This window comes from Microcebus murinus, chromosome 20 (assembly GCF_040939455.1).
Source record: "Microcebus murinus isolate Inina chromosome 20, M.murinus_Inina_mat1.0, whole genome shotgun sequence".
In the NCBI taxonomy this organism is placed as follows: domain Eukaryota; kingdom Metazoa; phylum Chordata; class Mammalia; order Primates; family Cheirogaleidae; genus Microcebus; species Microcebus murinus.
Window position 1 is genome coordinate 41,922,181 of NC_134123.1, and position 22,614 is coordinate 41,944,794.

Here is a 22,614-nt window from a genome sequence, read left to right on the forward strand (position 1 = left end):
GTTTGATGCAGCCCAAATTGTTCAGATTTTCTTCCAGTGCACATTGTTTCATATCCAAAAAAAAAAAAAGAAAATTGCAAGTCTTATGTCAAGGTTTTTCCATAAGCTTTTCTTTGCTTTATACTATTTTTTTTAGAAACATTACAGTTTTATGTCTTCCATTTAAATCTTTATTACATCTGGAGTTAGTTTTTGGGTATCATATAAGTAAAAATAGTTTGCTTTTATTCATTTGTTTTTGGGTATCTAGTTTTCCAGCACCAAGGATTCAAGAGCCATACTTTCTGCATTGTGAATTGGTAGTGCCTAGATAAATGTTACTTGACCTTATGTTTTGTTTTATTTTGGACCTCTCCATTCTCTTCCACTGTTATTTCTGTTGCTTTTTATGCACACATTTTGCTGTTTTTATTACTCCCACCTTAAAATGTAGTTTGAAAACTGAAAGTGTGATACTGGAACTTTTTTTCTTCTTTCTCATTATTGCATAGGGCCCCTCAATGGTATTTGTGTAATCATACAAATATTAGGATTTTTTGGTTAATACTGTCAAGTAATGCCCCTGGAATTTGATAGGGAGTGCATTGAATGTATACACTGTTTTGTATAATATCTTTCTATTTATTCATGTCATCTTCAATTTATTTTATTAATATCTTATAATACTCAGTGTAAAGGGTTTTTTTAACCACTTTGGTTAAATATATTTCTTAGGAATCTATTATCTTTATGGTATTGTGCATGAGAGTGTTTTCCTTTTTTATTGTTTACTTTCTTAGTGTATAGAAAAACAATTGATATCTGTATGTAATTTTACATCCTGTGACTTAACTGGGGGTTTTATTACTTTATAAAGCTTTCTTCCTATCTTCTTGATGGTTTTTGATATATAACATAATATCATCTGCAAATGATATTATTTTTATTTTTTGCTTTCTAATTTGAGTGGATCTTGTCATGTTCTTGCCTAAATTTTGAGTTTAGGTCTTGAAGTAATATGATAAAATAAAAGCTTTAAGAGAGGTTGGAAATTATCCTTATATCAGTATTTGTGCATGTGAAGGATTAAATACCCTTTCCAGATTTTATAAACTGGTTTTGGAAGGTAAAGATTTTTTTTCTTTTGAGTACTTGGGCTAAAGGTATTTCCTCTAGGTTTTCAATGAAGAGTTGTTATAGCTAGGTCACAAGACTGCCCATTGTTCTGCAGTGGAGTCTCAATGTGGAGGGCCAATTCCAAAGGGCTTCAGTGGTTTTCAATCCTCTCTTATTTCAGGGTAAATTGGTTGCCTTCAGGATTTAGATCTGTATGACACATACTAGGGCATGGTTCTGCATATCAGTCTGCATATTTTAGGGCTGATACTATATGTGTGGCTGGGTGTGGCTCCCAACGAGTACCTTGGAAGAGTCCCTGCAGGTCACTGTGTGGATCTATGCACTGAAAGAACTAGACATGGACTATAGTTGAGACTGCTGTAGCAGAGTCACAGTTCTGCTTTACAGATGATAGCAAGACCAAGGTATTCAGGTCTGCCTCCATGGCTGCAGATAGCTGTGTCTCTCCCAAAGTCTCTGGATGAGCAGCACCACTCCAAGTTTGTCACAGGGAACCATCGGAGACTCTGTGTATCCGAGATGGTTGACCCATGTTGCAGTCTGTATTCAGGACAATGGGTCCTTAAGTTTGTCAGCTGGATGAGAGTCTGAATATTCTAAATGACTCTCTCAGATCTATGGTTTCACTAGAGTTTAATGACCTTCCATTTCCTCAAATTCAGATAATTGTAATTTTCCATGGATGGCTGCCAAATTTTTGTTGTTCTTTAGGAGAAAATAAAATAAAACAAGTGGATCCTTCCCCTCCCACCATATAGCTGTTTTGCTCTCCTTATATATTTTAAGTTTGTGATCTGTTGTATTTCAATTTTTATAATTTTTAGAATCAAAGGCTCAGAACAACATGGCAGCATTTCAATTTCTCTACATTCTTACCATATGTATGTATTTGCATATGATTTTATTTATTTAAAAGTTCTCAATGTAATGCATGGGAGGTGATTTCTCATTGTGATATTGTTTGCATTTCTCTAAAGATTAACAATTCTTAGGATGCTTTCAAATTATGTTTGGCTATTAGTATATCTTCTTTGCAGAAATGTCAGATCAATCTATTGTCCATTTGTTATTCAAGCTATTCACCTTTGTTTTTCAATTTTAATCAGTGTTTTTTCATTAAAGATGTTAACTTCTATCAAATATGTGATTTGCATCTATTTTAACCCATTTTGTAGGAGGCATTTTTACTCCACTAAGTTTTCATTTCTACAAAACATTTGAAGTGTGATACATTCCCATTTTTCTTCTCTTCCGTTTTCTTGATTATGCATTTGATGTTACATCTACTAAAACAGTGCCAGGACCAATATCATGATGTTTCCCTAATATTTTCTCTAAGAGTTTTATATATGTATTTCTTATGCTTAAGTATTTAATTTATTTAAGATATATCCTATATAGTGCAAGGGAAGGTACCAACATCATGTTTTCCTCTCATAAATATTCAATTTCTACAACATTTTTTAAAGGGATTCTTCTGTTTCATTGCATGGTCATTGCAATCTTGAGGAACACAATTTTGGTCATGGACACAAAGGTTTATTTCTGGGTTCCCCATTCTGTTGTTTCATGTCATTATTTGTCTTTGTGCTAGTAGCATGTTTTTCTTATTCCTGTAGATTTGTTTTTAAATCAAGAAGTGCTATTCCTCCTTGTTTGTATTTCTAAAACAGTCTGGCTTTATTTTGTTCCAATACACTTTAGAATTTATTTTTATATATCTCCAAAACAAGTATAATAGGACTATTATAGACACTGATTAAATTTGTATATCACTGTGGATAGTATTGACATCTTAAAAATTTTAAATCATCTGACCATTGAGCATGAATGTATTAAAGATTGTGTTTAATTTTGGCATATTTTTGTATTAGCAAGTTTGTGTTGTGCTTTTGATTTCTAGTTCTGATTTCTAGTTTCACTTCATTTTTGTCAAAAAGTATATGTTGTTTGTTTTTACGTTTCTTTGACTTGATAAGACTTACGTGTCCTAACAGCATTTGCCATGTATGATTGAAACCATAGTGTATTCTGCTGCTTTTGACTGAATAGCTCTGTAAATGTCTTTTACATCTAACTGGTCTATAATATCTTTCCCATTATCTGTTTTCTTATATATCTTCTGTCAAATTTTTATATTCATCATTGAAGTCTTCATATATCAGGCAAAGCCCTGATATATAATATACATTTTTAAATATCTATGCTAAAATATGTAAATTACATGTATATCATCTATGTGTATTCTGCTCCTTAGATTTCTCCTAAATGACCCATTTTGTCATTATAAAAGTCTTCTTCTCTTCTGATGGTGTTTGACTTAAAGTGTGTTTTCTTTAATTATGGCCACAATATCCTCCTCTTATTATTTATGTAGATTTTTTTTACAATTACTTTCAACCAGTTTGACTTTTTAGAAGTAAATGAAGGCTTTTGTAGGTGGCATATTGTAGGGTTCTGTTTGTTTTTATTCATACATTCATCTCATTTTTCATTAGATACTCTAAACGATTTATATTTAATGAAACTTCTGAAGGAAGAGTTTGCTGTTTTTTATTATTCAAAGTATGAAATTGAGAATTAGAAAGGAATTGCCTTTAATCTGTGGATCAATTTGGACATCTTCACAACATTAGGTATTCTTCCCTTGAAGAAGAACATATTCAAGAGTGTGTTGTTTATTTTCCTATATTTGTTAATTTTTTTGTGTTTCTTCTACTATTTATTTTATTTATAAATTTAAATTTATTTATTTATTTATTTCTGTTTCATTCCATTCTAGTCAAAAATTAAAGTGTGTAAATTTCAACTTTCTAAAATTGGGTAAGATTTGTGGCTGAACAGGTAGTTGTTTAGGAAGAACGTTTTGGGAGCTGTCAAGAAGATGGTATATTCCACTAGTATTCTGTAGAGTGTTTCCAATATATCTGTTAGGTCTAATTGCTCTATAGTGTTTTCAAAACTTTTGTTTTCTTATTCATAATTTGAATCGTTTTATTATTGAAAGTGAAATATCAAAATATTGTATTATGTTGATATCCATTTCTTGCTTCAATTCTGTCAATGCTATTTAAAATATATTTGAAACCCTTGATGTGAGATAAAGATAGATATCATATATATGTATTATTTTCATAAGCCCTCAGTCAATGACAACTTTTTATATTTAATGCCTTTGTTTGTCTCTTGTGACAGTTTTGACTTAAACTATATTTTACAAATTATAACATTTTTCACTTCAAAATAATGTGCCTAATATAATTTTTAACTCCACTGCTCTTAGACGCTAAATGTTTTCCTGATATATCTTGCTATATCCTGCCAGTTGTAGTCTATTGTTCTCACCAGGTATGAAGTCAAGTCTCTTTAGATAGAATATAGTTGGATTTTGTAAATCCCTTTATTTAACTGTGTCTTCTGACTGGAAACACTAGTACATAAATATTTACATAATTTTCTCAAAGGAAGGACTTACAATTCCTCTAATGTTAATCGTTTTATATAACTTTTGTCATTATCTTTTCTTTCTTTCCACTCCTGTCCTGCATTGTGCCACACTGATTTTTAGTGACATATTTCATTTGTTTCTTTCCCTAGCTTTCTTTTTTATCTCTATAAATATTTTTTTTCTTATGTTTACTGTGAGAACTATGTAAAATCTTTTGAACTTGCAACTTATGTTAAATGAATATCTACTTAACTTTGGTTGCATATAAAAATTCTTAATCTTTACATCTGCCCTCACCTTTATGATATTGATGTGAATAATAATGTCTTTTATAATGTATACAAATTAAAACATGGGAATGATCATTTTTTTATTTTGCCTTTCAAATTTTATAGCATAATTAAATGGTTTGCCCCATCATTATGATAATGCAGAATTTTATTCTTAATATGTGCATATTTTTCCCAGATAGTTATGTAGTTGTCAAGGGAGGTGGAAACCAGCCTTTGGAAAGGCCACAAAAAACACATGTGTGGACATGTGCCCATAGTTTCATTCTCTGTTGAAAGGGAATCCAGGAGATTGGATTTTACTACTAAAGTGATAACTCAGTGTCAGCGTGGAGGAAGGGATTTGGTCGGTAAATGCAACAAAGTTTCCTTCCCCTTCCATGTGGTTCTTGGTGTTTTTCTCATCTGGGGTGCTATGAACAATTAGCAGTTATGATTTATAAACAAATCATGGTTGTAAGTATATTTTTCAGGTCACACAGCTATGATGGAAGTAAGACCATGGTATTCTATAGTGCTTTCTTGCTAATGTGCTTTCTATAGATTTATCTATACAATTTGTGAAGTACATTCACCTGAGTCTGGTTAGTGAGATACTTTGTTATTTTCATTTCTTTCAGAACTATCTCACTATTGCACCAAAGACCTATTACCAGAGCAAGGCACAAACGACCCCTTTCAGAAATCCATAACAAGACTATATGGAAGCTCTGAACTTGAAAATATATACTTAAGAAGAGATGGGGAGTGTGTGGCTGAGTGTAGGAAGCAGAAAGTATGTTCTGATGGTCTTACCCAAAGTTTGTCAACTTGCCGGAGAAAAATCTTCAAAAGTGACAAATGTATAAAAGTCTTTAGCAAATCATCAAATCTAAATAGACACAAGACAAGACATACTGGAGAGAAAAGTTTCAAACTTAAAGAATGTAGCAAAACTTTTAACCACAGCTCTAATGTTTCTGGACATAGAAAAATTCATACCTCAGTGAAATCCTACAAGTGTGAAGAATGTGGAAAACCCTTTAACTGTTCCTCAAAACTTATTAGACATAGGATAATTCACACTGGAGAGAAACCCTACAAATGTGAAGAATATGGCAAAGCCTTTACCTTGTGCACAAACCTTACTGTACATAAAAGAATCCATACTGGAGAGAAACCCTACAAATGTGACAAATGTGGCAAAGCCTTTACCTGGTGCACAAACCTTACTGTACATAAAAGAATTCATACCGGAGAGAAACCCTACAAATGTGAAGAATGTGGCAAAGCCTTTACCTGGTGCACAAACCTTACTGTACATAAAAGAATTCATACTGGAGAGAAACCTTACAAATGTGAAGAATGTGGCAAAGCCTTTAACCAGTTCTCAATCCTTACTCAACATAAAAGAATCCATACTGGAGAGAAACCCTACAAATGTGAAGAATGTGACAAAGCCTTTAACCAGTTCTCAATCTTTACTAATCATAAAAGAATTCATACTGGAGAGAAACCCTACAAGTGTGAAGAATGTGGCAAAGCCTTTAACTTGTCCTCAAGCCTTACTCTACATAAAAGAATTCATACTGGAGAGAAACCCTACAAATGTGAAGAATGTGGCAAAGCATTTACCCAGTCCTCAATCCTTACTCGACATAAAAAAATTCATACCGGAGAGAAACCCTACAAATGTGAAGAATGTGGCAAAGCCTTTAACCGGTCCTCAATCCTTACTCTACATAAAAGAATTCATACTGGAGAGAAACCCTACAAATGTGAAGAATGTGGCAAAGCCTTTACCCAGTGTTCAGGCCTTACTCAACATAAAAGAATTCATACTGGAGGTAAACCCTAAAATGTTGTAGAATGTGGCAAAGTCTTTTACCAGCTCAGAGACTTCACTCTACATAAATGAATCCATACAGGAGAGAAACCATACAAATGTGAGGAATGTGGCAAGGCTTTTTCCCAGTCCTCACACCTTAATCTTCATAAAAGAAGGCATAACAGAGAAAAATTCCATGAATGTGAGAATTGTGGCAAAGTCTTTAATAACTGCTCACATTTTATTCAACACCAAATACATTATACTTGATAAAAGTGAGATAAATGTAATCAGTATGGAAGTGCTTTCCCTAAGTATTAGCTTTAAAATGCACAACAGTACTTATACTTCAAGTAAACAATCATAATGTAGAGTGCTGACAATACTTTTAGTTACAACAGAGATCTTACTGGACATGGGAGAACTTACACTGAAAAAAATGCTCCAAAATTTCTCCAACATTCCTCAACATCACAAAAATTTTAAGAAATAGACATCTTACAAATACAATGAATGTGAAAAAATATTTATGCAAAAGATATACTTTAGAGAACCACAAAGAATTGATAGTTAAAATTACTCTACAGATATAATGAATTTCAGAACACATTTCATGAAGAATCAAGTCTAAACAAATATCAGAGGACTCACAGTGCAATACACTAATGCACTAACACATTCAAAAATTTCTTTAAACCAGGTTGTTGATTACAGAGTACCACCCAGTTAAAATAGTTAGTTGATTTACTTGTATGTCAGTTTTAAAAAGAGAGAGATTTTGTGAGAGTTATAATTACATGTAAAATATACTTTCTGGTCAGGGTAGGGTAAAAATATAAAAGGTATAATTTTTTTTTTCCTTTTTGACAAGCAAATACTAGTGTTATTCAACTTTAAATACAGTAGATGGTATGTTTTCATTCTAAGCGTGTATGTGAATGTGTGTAGTTAATGATAGATACATCACATTTATTAGTAGTCTTTGTGTACTCAGTAGGCATTATTCATGTACTTTTCCATGGGAAATTAAAATCACTGAAATGTAAGATTTATGAAGTGGAGAGGTACTATGGATTTTTCTTATAACAAACAGTATCTCAAGTGATGTATGATGTGGGTATACAGGCTAATATTCTTCTCATTATAATCAGAATGAAAAATTACAATATTAGAAATAACTTGTTTTAATATTATACATTATGATAGATAATAAAATCAAATGAAATTTGGAATATTTTTAGATTACATGTAAACTTAATTTATTTCATTAGATTAAAAATAATTTTAATGTGTCAAACATGTTGTAGATTGAACAAAGTGTTATCTTTGCACCAACTTTAACCTATCAATGTAACTCAGAGTTGGAGATAATGTGTTGTAAAAATGTACTGTGGGGTTACAGAGTAAAAAGACATCACTTCTGATCCATTTTATCAGTGTCTCTACTTTGAAGAATAATGTTTCCAAAGCTCTTTTTCATTATATGTATAATTACATTGTTACTATAATGCTTATAATAAAGATTTTGTACTTAATGAAAAGCCATACATTTCTTAACACACCATGACTACTTATTACATTCTATCCTGCATTTCTCTTTAAGTTGCAAAATTATCTCCTCCTGCAATAACTTCACCCCCATGTATTTTATTTGAAATTAACCAATTACCAAAAAAAGAAAGTCTCACTGATAACCAAGTAAGTTTAGGGTGCACCGTTTATGACAAATAGGGCTGTCCAGTCTTCTTTCTTCTTTGTTCACAGAAAATTATTATCTAGATAACATGTATGTAAAAGGATTTGCCTAGCTATGTCCAGTAACAACTTTATGTTGTGCCTTTGAAATGTCTCAGTGGATTGGTACTGTGCACATCACATTCTGCTTTAATTGAGAGATAACAGGGTTTTCTTTCAATTCTCTTTTAACTTTGTGGATAGGTTTTCTGAGTTGGAGACTCTTTACTTTTAATATCTACTGAACACTTTCCAGAATTAAAAATGCAACATAAAATGTGCCCACCACTTCTAAATTAGAAGGGCTTTGGACACTAGATTCCTTCTTGGGCTTCCAGTCTGTAACCGGCAAGTCTGCAGCACAGAGCTTCACTGTCCCCACATCTGCACACAGTAAGTTCTCTAAGCCTCTGTGGTGTCTACTGTCCCTCCGGAGCATACTTAGACCAGATTCCTGTGAATACACTCTCATAGGATAAAAATCAGTAGTTCTATCCTTTCTCTAAATGCATCTCACATCTTTAGAACTGAAATGGATTCAGAGACCATGGGGCTCAGACAGAAATGGGAACAAGATACTGTGCACTGTGTGTGACACATAAACTCCCTTTCTGCTTTCTGTTTTGCCCAAATGCCAGGAAGTGTGCATGAGTGCTACTGAATCCATGCCTCTTTAGAGACCTAAATCTGCAGATTTGAATTCTGAATGAAAGGTCTATGGTTCCTCAAGATGCATTAGACAGGTTCCAAAGAGGAATTTCTCTTCCTGTTTTCCTTCCCTCTCTGTAAAAGCAAAGGATACACAAGTGTATACACATGTATACACACATTGTATACACATGTTGTGTATCCTTTGCTTTTACAGAGAGGGAAGGAAACTAGACCTGGCCTCAACCTAGAATTCGCAAGACAGGGACATACTCTGGAATAAGGATGTACCAAAAACTCAGGGGAGACATATGCTGCAGTGTTAGAGATCAACATGGACTTGTAAGTTGAGTTTGAAAAAACCTTTTTGGGGTGAGTGTAGACAATTTTCTAGATCTTCTGTAATGTCATATTATAATGTCTTATAATGTCTTGTATGATAATGTCTTGTGTAATGTCGTATTATAATTGTGTTAGAAGAATAGAAAGGCTGACACCACATCTAAAATTTTCTGTAAATTATTGGACACTTACTACTCACCTTTTCTGGCACAGCAAGGATTAAATCACACAATGTAAAGGCTTCTTTACAGTGCAACATACTATACTTCTGAGCACATAGCACATGCTCAGTAGACATTGCATTATGCTGCTCTTCACTTTGGAAATTAAGTATATGTTGTGATGAGTGTAGGGCAAAAGGCAGTATGTATGCTGTGCTTGCTGTCTTTACCTGAGTTCCAATAATAATGGATCTAGATTGAACAACATAACCACTAAAAGAGGACATGTCAAAGAACCCAATTAATGTCCGTCTTCCACACCACCAGACCACATTTCTTAGAGTGAGGCCCACTGTACCACATGATTTATATTCACAGTGATGTGTCAGAGACAATTTTAAGATAATTACCTCTGAGCCCAGGCTTTCAGTTAGGATAACCTGGCTAGATTGAAGAAACACCATCACCTGCCTGTTGGGCTGGGTTGGAACATCCATGTGGTTTTAATTGTGCCCCACAAAATTCTAATTTGATACCAGCGTCAAGCATTAGGACTTCTGCATATATTCATGTGAATTGAGTTTAGCCTTTGTTTTAGAGGGAAGTCACAGGTTCTGCTCTCTGGGTTTGGTAGAGGCAGATCAGTTTGGTCCAGATTCCCATTCCTGTAGCAGAAACTCCTGGCAATTGTAGCAGGAGAAGGTAACCAGAAGAAAAGATAGAAGAACCTCACGTTTTGGTCTCCATAAAGGAGCTGATCATAGCTGAATCTTTCCTATGACCAACAACAAGTGAGTGTAGCCTTTCTGCATTTTAATGTTCCTCCTGCTTGTGAATATTGTGGAAAAAATATTGTGGAACAAATTGTGCTGACTCCTTTAAGCGTAGTCTGAAGATTTAATTATAATCGTTCTACACAATCTCACCTGAAAAGGAATTTCAGAGTAGAAGAAGAGGGAGAAGAAATGGCTGGTTTTCAGGTAAGTGTGTCCCAATTAAGGGGTTGTATCCACTCTTTCTCCTAGAAAGTCATGTAGAACCTCAATTTTTTGAACTTGTAAACCTTTACTTCTTTACTTCTGATGTATATGCCTAAAAAGTTTTGTAACTACATGTTTTTTCTTTCTTCTTATGATAGTCAAGGAGCTTTGGAATATCCTTCCTCCCTATATAACAGAACCTGCTCTATATTCTCTCCTACAAGCTTCTTACTACAATAACCAAGTTTCATAAGAACTGTATGACATGTAATATTGAAAATGTTCCCATTGTGACAGGTCAAGATGGAATAGTGTGAATGTGTGAGATTCGTCCTGGGGATGGGATAGAGTATTTGGATTTGAGTGATGAAGGGAAACATGTACTCTCAATGTATGATCTGGATGCTTCATTAGCTCTACATAAAATATCCTTAGGAAAATTTCGAAAGAAGATAGCATTGATTGAAAAGAATAACCACAAAATTATGGAGAAAAACGAAACTAGAAGAGTTGCTCTGTATGATGCTAAACTATTTAGATACATTATTAAAGACAACAAAATATAGGAAGTATCAGTATCTGAAATTTGCATAAATTGATGATTCTTCATGGTTACATATTGTTGGCCACTACCATCCCAGCAGTGATTTGTATCCTCCTCTTTGCAATGATGCCTAACACCAATTTGTGCAGCTAAAGTTATGTTAATTTCATTCACTTGCTTAAGATGCTCTCTGACAGATTCATCCAATATAAAGTTAATTGGTTTTTTTTTTCTTTATTGTTAAGTGTCTTGTGGAGATTTACTGGCTGATGTGCATGAGGCATCACATTAAATCCGGAAGCTCTAATTTATTCTTATACATTGCTTTGAAAAATGAGGGCTATTCTCTGTGTTCTGTTCAGATGAACTGAGATAAATTCAAAGTCTACCACTTATTGGATATTGACAATATACTCTCCTTAGGCAAGCAGCATTGTTATCAGTAGTTATATTATGTGACAGGCAGAGATTCAGACTACACCCCAGATCTACTGAATCAGAACCTGCTTTTTTTTAAAAAAAATCTCCAGTTCTTTATTGTACTGATCAAAATTATGTGATACTTTCTAAATCTCTATGTTTCCCTATGTGAGAAATATGCACAATTTACTGATATGATGTAAATATAACACCCATAAATTTATATTTCTGTACTGAGGCCTTTAATTTTGTATTAAATACTTTATCCTCTAAAGCAGAATCATATGCACACAGTTTCATACATCTTTTCTGATCCTCATTCGTGTGAATAAGAGAATGTGTTCAAGAATATCAATATGCTAAAAAATATCTCATTGGATAATTCTAGTCACTCATATGTCAGAAAAAGTTCTCATAACTCATTTTCCCTGTAGTCAAATGAATAACTCTCTATATGGCCACTTGGGAAATATGTGTCTTTTTACAGGAGATGGTGACATTCCAGGATTTGGCTGTAGAATCCTCTCCAGAAGAGTGGGCATGCCTTGACAATGCTCAGAGGAATTTGTATAGGGATGTGATGTTGGAGAACTATGGAAACCTGGTCTCACTTGGTGAGGATCACTTATGTACAGAATTCCTATTCCACATTAAGGCCATTAGTATATTTTTGTAGATAGTTCCTTAAAAGTATCAACTTTACATGAATGAATTTAACATCCATGCTTTTACAGAAAATTGGAAGATTGTTGTTGTGTAAAATAAAATCAGTAGATGTCTCATGTTATGTTGAACCTTACCCTTTCTTGGAGTGATATGTATATTTCACACTAGATTAGTAGTTACACTAGAAATCAGGGTATATAATTGTTGCCTGCACCTTAGAATAGAATTTCCACCTTTTATTTATTTAGTGCTAGTGGGAATTGGTGCTCTCGTCATAAATTAGAAATAATTTTTTATCATTCTACAGGGTGTGTGAGAAAACAATATGTTGCAAATGAATTTTATAGAATCTTCTGTAATGTTGTGTTTACTAAGGATAGTACTGCATTAGTAATTGGAAAGTCTTCAGTAAGAGTCATGTGAAATTTTTCTAATGAAACAGGTTTTGCTGTCTCAAAGCCAGAGCTGATTGCATATCTGGAGCAAAGGATAGAGCCCTGGATTATGAAGAAAGAGGAAACAATAGTTAAATATCCAGGTAGGTGAGATTCAGTGAAGCACATAAGTAATGTCAGATAGGTATATCTCAAAGAGGAAGGCAGATATTTAAAAGTGGCTTGGAATATTCTGTTCAGTTGGAAATGATTTTTAGAAGCCTGTGTACGTTGCTCTTTATCTTCCAGAAGGAAATCTTTTGTCCCAGGCTCTTTAACTCTCTAAGAATTCTACCCATGAAGTGATCATCCTTAGAAGTCAGTGAGAGCCATACTTCTTGTGATAGCTTATAAGGGACTACATTATCTATTAGCATTGCTAATAGATGGGACTATCTGTGCAGGCGGAGTTTATGAGTTATGGGACTATCTGTGCATATTTTGAAGACCACTACATTAAACCATCTTTTGACAGGGTTTTGCTCTCCTGCCATTTCTTGACTACAGTGGCTGATCATAGCTCACTGAAAACTCAAACATCTGGGCTCCAGGGATCCTAAAACCTCTGTCTTCCAAGTAGCTAGAACTATGGGTATGAATTATCATGGCCAGCCATTATTTTTCATTATTATTATTATCTGGTAAAAATGGAATCTCCTTATGTTGCTAGGGCTGGTATAAAATCCTGGCCTCATGTGATCCTTCTTGCTTGGCCTCCAAAAGTGCTGGGATTATACGTGTGATCCTCCATGCCCAGCTCCCTGTTTTAAGTTCCTTTTGATGCGTCATTTCTGAAATGTGTAAAGGGGAATAGTGGAGATATTTGGATTTGTTTCTGTAATACCAGAAACCCTAGGGAAAGATAGTCATATTTTCTGCATCCTGATTTCCAATTCTAAGTTTTCAGAGGCAAGTCTACAGAAAGTGAGGCTCACTAACTTTGTACAAATGCATAGCCTCTGCCTAAATGTAAGAAAATCTAATGTTATTTCACTTCTAACTAATCTTTTTCTAGTATAAATAAGAGTAAATTTTCAACTTTATTATAGTCAAATACCAAAACTATAATATACTATATTTTGCACTCTCACCCTATAGAATTCCAAAATAATCTGTCTCATTCAGTGCTTCACATACATGAATATATTTATATTCCCAATTGATTCACACTATTTTGATAACTTATATTCCATAATTTCCCCCTGTTTAGTAGCATCAGAATTGTGCCATTCATATGTGTGTATGTGTGCATATATTTCTGTGTATGGGATGTTTAATGGGTGGAAGTTTCCACAAATAAGAATTGTAAAACTGTATATATTTATTGTGCACACTGTAGTGATCAGATGTGTGTATAAATAGTAAAACAATATAATAAAGGGCATAAACTATTCCATCATCTCACATATTTTCCATTTAATTATACTGAGAAAATTTAGTAATAGAGAGGTCTATGGTCTTAACAAATTTTAAGCATATAAAACATTATTAATAACCCTAATCATGTTGCCATACAATAGATCTCCAAGATCTATTCATCTTATAACTAAAAGATTTTACTCTTAAACATCTCCTCATTTTTCCTGACTCTACACCCTGGAAACCACTGTTGTACTCTTTATTTTTGTAAATTCAACTTTTTAAAAATAATTATCCATAGCAGTATTTATCTTTCTGGGAATGGCTGATTTTACTTAGCATAATGCCTACTATGTCCATCTATGTTGTTGAAATGGCAGGATATTTATCATTTTCATGGCTTAGTAATATTATATGGTATGTGTTTGTGCAGTCATTTTTTAATCTATTCATCAAAGCAGGCATTTAGTTTGTTTCCATTTTCTTGGAAAATGTGCATAATGGTGCGATATATATGGGGTGCAAAATCTTCTTCAGATACTGATATTACATGGTTATAGGTAGAATTGGTGAATGATAAGGCAGTTGTGTTATTTATATTTTTAACAAATCTCTATGACGACACTATCCATTTACAATCAGTAACAGTCTATAGGGATTGATTTCCTGCACACTCTTGTCCTCACATGTTATGTCTCTTGTTTCAAACATTAGCCATTTAACACTTGTGCGGTGATCCCTTATCATAGTTTTCATTTGTGTTTACATGATGTTTTGGTTATGCTGTGTTACTCTTCATGTTTCCTGTTGAAAACTGGTATGTTTTCTTTGAAAATAATCTACATAAACTTTTGCTTATTTTTAAGTGGGTGATGACATTGTTTTGCATTTGAAAAATATGAGTTTCCTATATATTTTGGTTGTTAACATTTTATACAATATAAACATTGAAAATATTTTCTCCCATCCTATATATTTTCTTATTTTGTTTTTTTCCTTGCTGTGCGGAGGATTTTAAGTTTGATGCAGCCAAAATTGTTCATATTTTGTTCCAGTGCTTATTGTGTCATATCCAAAAAAAAGATAATTGCAAGTCTTAGGTCAAGGTTTTCTCATATTTCTCCTTTTCTTTATACAATTTTTCTAAGACACATTACAGTTTTATATCTTCCATTTAAATCTTTATTACATATGGAGTTACATTTTGGGTGTCATATAAGAAAAAAATAGTCTGCTTTTATTCATTAGTTTTTGGGCATCCAGTTTTCAAGCACCAAGCATTGAAGAGCCATACTTTCTGCATTGTGCATTACTAGTGCCCACATAAATGTTACTTGACCTTATATGTTTTGGTTTATTTCTGAGTTCTCCATTCTCTCCCATTGTTATTTGTGTTGGATTTTAGGCACATATTTAGCTGTTTTTATTACTCCCACCTTAAAATTTATTTTGAAATCTGAAAGTGTGATGCTGGAACCTTTTTTCTTCTTTCTAATTATGTATAGGGTTCATCAATGGTGTTTGTGAGATCATATAAATATTAGAATTTTTGGTTAATACTGTCAAGTAATGCCCCTGGAATTTTGATAGGGAGTGCATTGCATGTATACATTCTTTTGGATAATATATTTCTATTTCCTCATGTCATCTTCAATTTCTTTTATTAATATCATAGAGTAGTCAGTGTAAGAGGTTTTTTTAACCAAATGTTAATTTTTTTTTCTCAGAAATCTATTATCTTGATGGTATTGTACATGAGAGTATTTTCCTTTTTTATTGTGTACTTTATTGGTGTATAGAAAAGAAACTGATATCTGTATGTAAATTTTACATCCCGTGACTTAAGTGGGGGTTTTATTACTTTTAAAGCTTTCTTCCTATCTTCTTTATTGTTCTTCATATATATGATAATGTCATCTGCAAATAGTGTTATTTTTATTTTTTCCTTTCTAATTTGAGTGGATCTGGTCATGTTATTGCCTAATTTTTCTGCTTAGGTCTTGTAGTAATTTGATAAAATAGAAGCATTAAGAGAGGTTACATATTAACCTTATATTGGTATCTGTGCATATGAAGGATTAAATAGCTTTCCCAGATTTTATAAACTGGTTTTGGAAGGTAAAGATTTTTTTCTTTTGAGTATTTGGGCTAAAGGAATCTCCACTGGGTTTACAATGAAGAGTTTCTGTAGCTAGGTCACAAGGCTGCCCCTTGCTCTGCAGTGGAGTCTGCATCTGGTGGGCCAGTTCCAAAGGGCTTGGATAGTTTCCAATCCTCTCTTGTTTCTGGGTAAACTGGTTGCCTTCAGGATTAGGATGTGTATGCCACATACTAGGGTATGGTTGTGCATTTCAGTCTGCATATTTTAGGGCTGATACTATATGTGTGGCTGAGTGTGGCTCCCAATGAGTACCTTGGAAGAGTCCCTGCAGGTCGCTGTGTGGATCTATGCACTGAAAGAACTGGACATGGACTATAGTTCAGACTGCTGTAACAGAGTCACAGTTCTGCTTTACAGATGATAGCAAGACCAAGTTATTCAAGTCTGCCTCCATGGCTGCAGATGGCTGTGTCTCTCCCAAAGTCTCTGGATGAGAAACACCACTCCAACTTTGTCACAGGGAACCATTGGAGACTGCATATCTAAGATGGTTGACCCATGTTGCAGTCTGTATTCAGGACAATGGGTCCTTAAGTTTGTCAGCTGGATGAGAGCCTGAATATTCTAAATCACCCTCCCAGATCTATGGTTCCACTAGAGTTTAATGACCTTCCATTTAAGTCCCCAAATTCAGATAATTGTAATTTTCCATGGATGGCTGTCAAATTTTTTTGTTCTTTGGGGGAAAAACAAGTGCATCCTTCTTTACCCACCATAGAGCTGATTTTGATTCCTTATATATTTTAAATTTGTGATCTGTTCTATTTCAATGTTTTTGTAATTTTTAGAATCAAAGGCTCAGAATAACATGGCAGCATTTCCCTTTCTATACATTCTCACCATATGTATGTATTTGCATAGGCTTTTATTTATTTTTAAGTTCTTTTTTTTTTTTTTTTTTTTTTTTTTTTTGAGACAGAGTCTCGCTTTCTTGCCTAGGCTAGAGTGAGTGCCGTGGCGTCAGCCTAGCTCACAGCAACCTCAAACTCCTGGGCTCAAGCAATCCTACTGCCTCAGCCTCCCGAGTTGCTGGGACTACAGGCACGAGCCACCATGCCCGGCTAATTTTATATATATATATATTAGTTGGCCAATTGATTTCTTTCTATTTTTATAGTAGAGACGGGGTCTCGCTCAGGCTGGTTTTGAACTCCTGACCTTGAGCAATCCGCCCGCCTCGGCCTCCCAGAGTGCTAGGATTACAAGCGTGAGCCACCGCGCCCGGCCTATTTTTAAGTTCTCAATGTAATGCATGTGAGATGGTAAATCATTGTGATATTGTTTTGATTTCTCTATAGTTTAATAATTTTTAGGATGCTTTCAAATTATGTTTGTCCATTAGTATATCTTCCTTGCAGAAATGCCAGAACAATCTATTGTCCATTTATTAGTCAAACTATTCACCATTGTTTTTGAATTTTAATCATTTTTTACTTATTCACCATGTTAACTTCAATCAAATATTTGATTTGCATCTATTTTTACCCATTTAAAAGGAGGCATTTTTACTCTACTAAGTTTTTCCTTTCTGCAAAAAAATTTGAAGTGTGATACAATCCCATTTTTCTTCTCTTCCTTTTTCATTATTATGCATTTCATGTTACATCTACTAAAACAGTGTCAGGATCTTAACAATTTTAAATCATCTGACCATTGAGCATGAATGCATTAAAGAATGTGTTTAATTTTGACATATTTTTGTATTAGCCAGTTTATATTGTGCTTTTGATTTCTAGTTCCACTTCAATTTTGTCAAAAAATATATGTTGTATGATTTTAGGGTTCTTCAACTTGATAAGACTTAAGTGTCCTAATAGCATTTACCATGTATGATTGAAACCATAGTGTATTCTGCTGCTTTTGACTGCAGACCTCTTTAAATGTCTTTTACATCTAACTAGTCTATAATGTCTTTCCCATTATCTGTTTTCTTATTTATCTTCTGTCAAATTTTTGTATTCATCATTGAAATCATATACATGAGGCAAAGCCTTATATATTCATCATTGAAATAATCATATATCATGCAAAGCCCTGATATATAATATATATTTAAAAAATATCTAACCTAAAATGTGTACATTACATGTATATCATCTGTCTATGTGTGTTCTGTGCTATAGATTTCTCCTAAATGACCGATTTTGTCATTATAAAAGTCTTTGTCTCTTCTGATGGTTTTTGACTTAAAGTGTATTTTCTTTAATTATGGCCACAATATCCCCTTCCTATTATTTATGTAGTGTTTTTTACATTACTTTCAACCATTTGACTTTTTAGAGCTTTTAAAGGAAGGATTTTGTAGGTGGCATATTGTAGAGTTCTGTTTGTTTTTATACATACATTCATCTTATTTTTCATTTGAGAGACTAAACCATTTACATTTAATGAAACTTCTGAAGGAAAAGTTTGCTGTTTCTATTATTCAAAAACTGAAATTGAGAATTTGAAAGGAATTGCATTTAATCTGTAGATCAATCTGGATATCTTCACAACATTAGGTCTTCTTCCGTTGAAGAAGAACATATTCAAGAGTGTGTTGTTTATTTTCCTATATTTGTAATTTTTTCTGTGTTTCTTCTATTATTTATTTTCAGTTTCATTCCATTCTAGTCAAAAATTAAAGTGAGTAAAATTTCAATTTTCTAAAATTGGTTAAGACTTGTGGCTGAACAGGTAGTTTTTTAGGAAGAACGTTTTATGAGCTATCAAGGAGATTGTGTATTCTACTATTATTCTGTAGAGTGTTTCCAATATATCTGTTAGGTCTAATTGCTCTGTAGTGTTTTCAAATCTTTTGTTTTCTTATTAATAATTGACTGGTTTTATTATTATTGAAAGTGGAATAGAATATCAAAGTATCGTATTACTTTGTTGTCCATTTCTTGCTTCATTTCTGTCAATGCTTTTTAAAAATATATTTGATAACCTTGATGAGAGATAAAGATAGATATCATATAAATGTATTATTTTCATAGGCCCTCCATGAATGACCACTTTTTATATATATTGCCTTTTTTTCTCTTGTGACAGTTTTGACTTAAAGTATATTTTAAAAATTATAACGTTTTTTACTTCAAAATAATGTGCCTAATATAATTTTGAACTCCACTGCTCTTAGATGCTAAATGTTTTTCTGATATATCTTGCTATATCCTGCCAGTTGTAGTCTATTGTTCTCACCAGGAATTAAGTCAAGTCGCTTTAGATAGAATATAGTTGGATTTTTTTTAACTCTTTATTTAACTGTGCCTCTGACTGGAAACACTAGTACATAAAATTTATGTAATTTTCTCAAAGGAAGGACTTACAATTTCTCTTATGTTAATTGTTTTATATAACTTTTGTCACTGTCTTTTCTTTCTTTCTCTCCTACTGTCCTGCATTGTGCCTCACTGATTTTTAGTGACATATTTTGTTTCTTTGCCTAGCTTTCTTTTATCTCTATAAACATTTTTTCTGATGTTCACTGTAAGAACTACTTAAAATCTTTGAACTTACTACTTATGTTAAATGAATAACTACTTCAGTTGCATATAAAATTTTTTAATCTTTACATCTGCCCTCACCTTTATGATATCAATGTCAATAATTATGTCTTTTAATATAGTATAGAAATTAACACATGGCAATGATCTTTTTTTATTTTGCCTTTCAAATTTTATAGCATAATTAAATATTTTGCCCAACATCATTATGATATTCCAGAATTTTATTCTTAATATGTGGATATTTTTCTCAGAGAGTTATGTGGTTGTCAAGGGAGGTGGAAACCAGCCTTTGGAAAGGCCACAAAAAACACATGTGTGGACATGTGCCCATAGTTTCATTCTCTTTTGAAAGGGAATCAAGGAGATGGGATTTTACTACTAAAGTGATAACTCAGTGTCAGCATGGAGGAAGGGCTTTGGTGGGTAAATGCAACAAAGTTTCCATCCCTTCCTGTGGTTCTTGGTGTTTTTCTCAGTTGGGGTGCTATGAACTATTAGCAGTTATGATTTGTAAAAGAATCATGGTTGTAAGTATGTTTTTAAGGTCATACATCTATGATGGAAATAAGACCATGGTATTCTATTGTGCTTTCTTGCTAACGTGCTTTGTATAGTTTTATATATTCAAATTGTGAAGTATATTAACCTGAGTCTGGTTAGTGAGATACTTTGTTATTTTCATTTCTTTCAGAACTGTCTCACTATTGCACCAAAGACCTATTACCAGAGCAGGGCATAAAAGACCCCTTTCAGAAATCAATAATGAGACTATATGGAAGCCGTGGCCTTGAAAATATACACCTAAGAAGAGATTGGGAGTGTGTGGCTGAGTGTAAGAGGCAGAAAGTATGTTCTGATGGTCTTACCCAATGTTTGTCAACTTGCCATAGAAAAATCGTCCAATGTAATAAATGTGTAAAAGTCTTTAGCAAATCATCAAATCTAAATAAACACAAGACAAGACATACTGGAGAGAAAAGTTTCAAACTTAAAGAATGTAGCAAAACTTTTAACCACAGCTCTAATGTTTCTGGACATAGAAAAATTCATACCACACAGAAATCCTACAAGTGTGAAGAATGTGGAAAACCCTTTAACTGTTGCTCAAAACTTATTATACATAGGAGAATTCACACTGGAGAGAAACCCTACAAATGTGAAGAATGTGGCAAAGCCTTTACCTGTTGCACAAACCTTACTATACATAAAAGAATTCATACTGGAGAGAAACCCTACAAATGTGAAGAATGTGGCAGAGCCTTTTCCTGGTGCACAAACCTTACTGTACATAAAAGAATTCATACTGGAGAGAAACCCTACAAATGTGGAGAATGTGGCAAAGCCTTTAACCAGTTCTCAATCCTTACTCATCATAAAAGAATCCATACTGGAGAGAAACCCTACAAATGTGATGAATGTGACAAAGCTTTTAACCTGTTCTCAAGCCTTACTCAACATAAAAGAATTCATACTGGAGAGAAACCCTACAAATGTGAAGAATGTGGCAAAGCCTTTACCTGTTGCACAAACCTTACTCTACATAAAAGAATTCATACTGGAGAGAAACCCTACAAATGTGAAGAATGTGGCAAAGCCTTTAACCGGTCCTCAATCCTTACCCTACATAAAAGAATTCATACTGGAGAGAAACCCTACAAATGTGAAGAATGTGGCAAAGCCTTTACCTGTTGCACAAACCTTACTCTACATAAAAGAATTCATACTGGAGAGAAGCCCTACAAATGTGAAGAATGTGGCAAAGCCTTTAACCGGTCCTCAATCCTTACCCTACATAAAAGAATTCATACTGGAGAGAAACCCTACAAATGTGAAGAATGTGGCAAAGCCTTTAACCAGTCCTCAATCCTCACTCGACATAAAAAAATTCATACTAGAGAGAAACCCTACAAATGTGAAGAATTTGGCAAAGCCTTTAACCAGTCCTCAGTCCTTACTCTACATAAAATAATTTATACTGGAGAGAAACCCTACAAATGTGAAGAATGTGGCAAAGCCTTTACCCAGTAGTCAAGCCTTACTCAACATAAAAGAATTCATACTGGAGTTAAACCCTAAAATGTTGTAGAATGTAACAAAAGTCTTTTTCCAGCTCAGAGACTTCACTCTACATAAATGAATCCATGCAGGAGAGAAACCATACAAATGTGAGGAATGTGGCAAAGCATTTTCCCAGTGCTCACACCTTAGTCTTCATAAAATAATGCATAACAGAGAAAAATTCTATGAATGTGAGAATTGTGGCAAAGTCTTTAATAACTGCTCGCATTTTATTCAACACCAAATAAATTATACTAGATAAAAGTGAGATAAATGTAATGAGTATGGAAGTGCTTTCCCTAAGTATTAGCTTTAAAATGCACAACAGTACTTATACTTCAAGTAAACAATCATAATGTAGAGTGCTGACAATACTTTTAGTTATAACAGAGATCTTATTGGACATGGGAGAACTTACACTGAAAAAAATGCTCCAATACTTTCTCCAACTTTACTCAGCATCACAAAAATTTTAAGAAATAGAGACCTTACAAATACAATGAATGTGAAAAAATATTTATGCCAAAGATATACCTTAGAGAACCACAAAGAATTGATACTTAAAAATACTCTACAGATATAATGAATTTCAGAATACATTTAATGAAGAATCAAGTCTAAACAAATATCAGAGGATTCACAGTGTAATACACTAATGCACTAAGACATTCACAAATTTCTTTAAACCAGGTTGTTGATTATAGAGTACCACCCAGTTAAAATAGTTAGTTGATTTACTTGTATGTCAGCTTTAAAAAGAGAGAGATTTTGTGAAAGTTATAATTACATGTAAAATATACTTTCTGGTCAGGGTAGGATAAAAATATAAAAGGTAATTTTTTTTTCCGTTTTGACAAGCAAATACTAATGTTATTCAACTTTAGATACAGTAGATGGTATGTTTTCATTCTTAGCGTGTATGTGAATGTGTGTGGTTAATGATAGCTACATC

General features: G+C 33.4%; 1 protein-coding gene across 1 annotated transcript in view; it reads left to right on the forward strand.

Moving 5' to 3' along the window:
* LOC142862594 (uncharacterized) overlaps positions 1-22,614 on the forward strand; it is a 108,607-nt gene that overhangs the window by 5,938 nt on the left and 80,055 nt on the right. Inside the window, 3 exon segments of the mRNA XM_075995594.1 lie at positions 5,478-5,886; positions 6,307-6,683; positions 20,746-21,648. Coding sequence (XP_075851709.1) covers positions 5,478-5,886; positions 6,307-6,683; positions 20,746-21,648 — 1,689 coding nt within the window.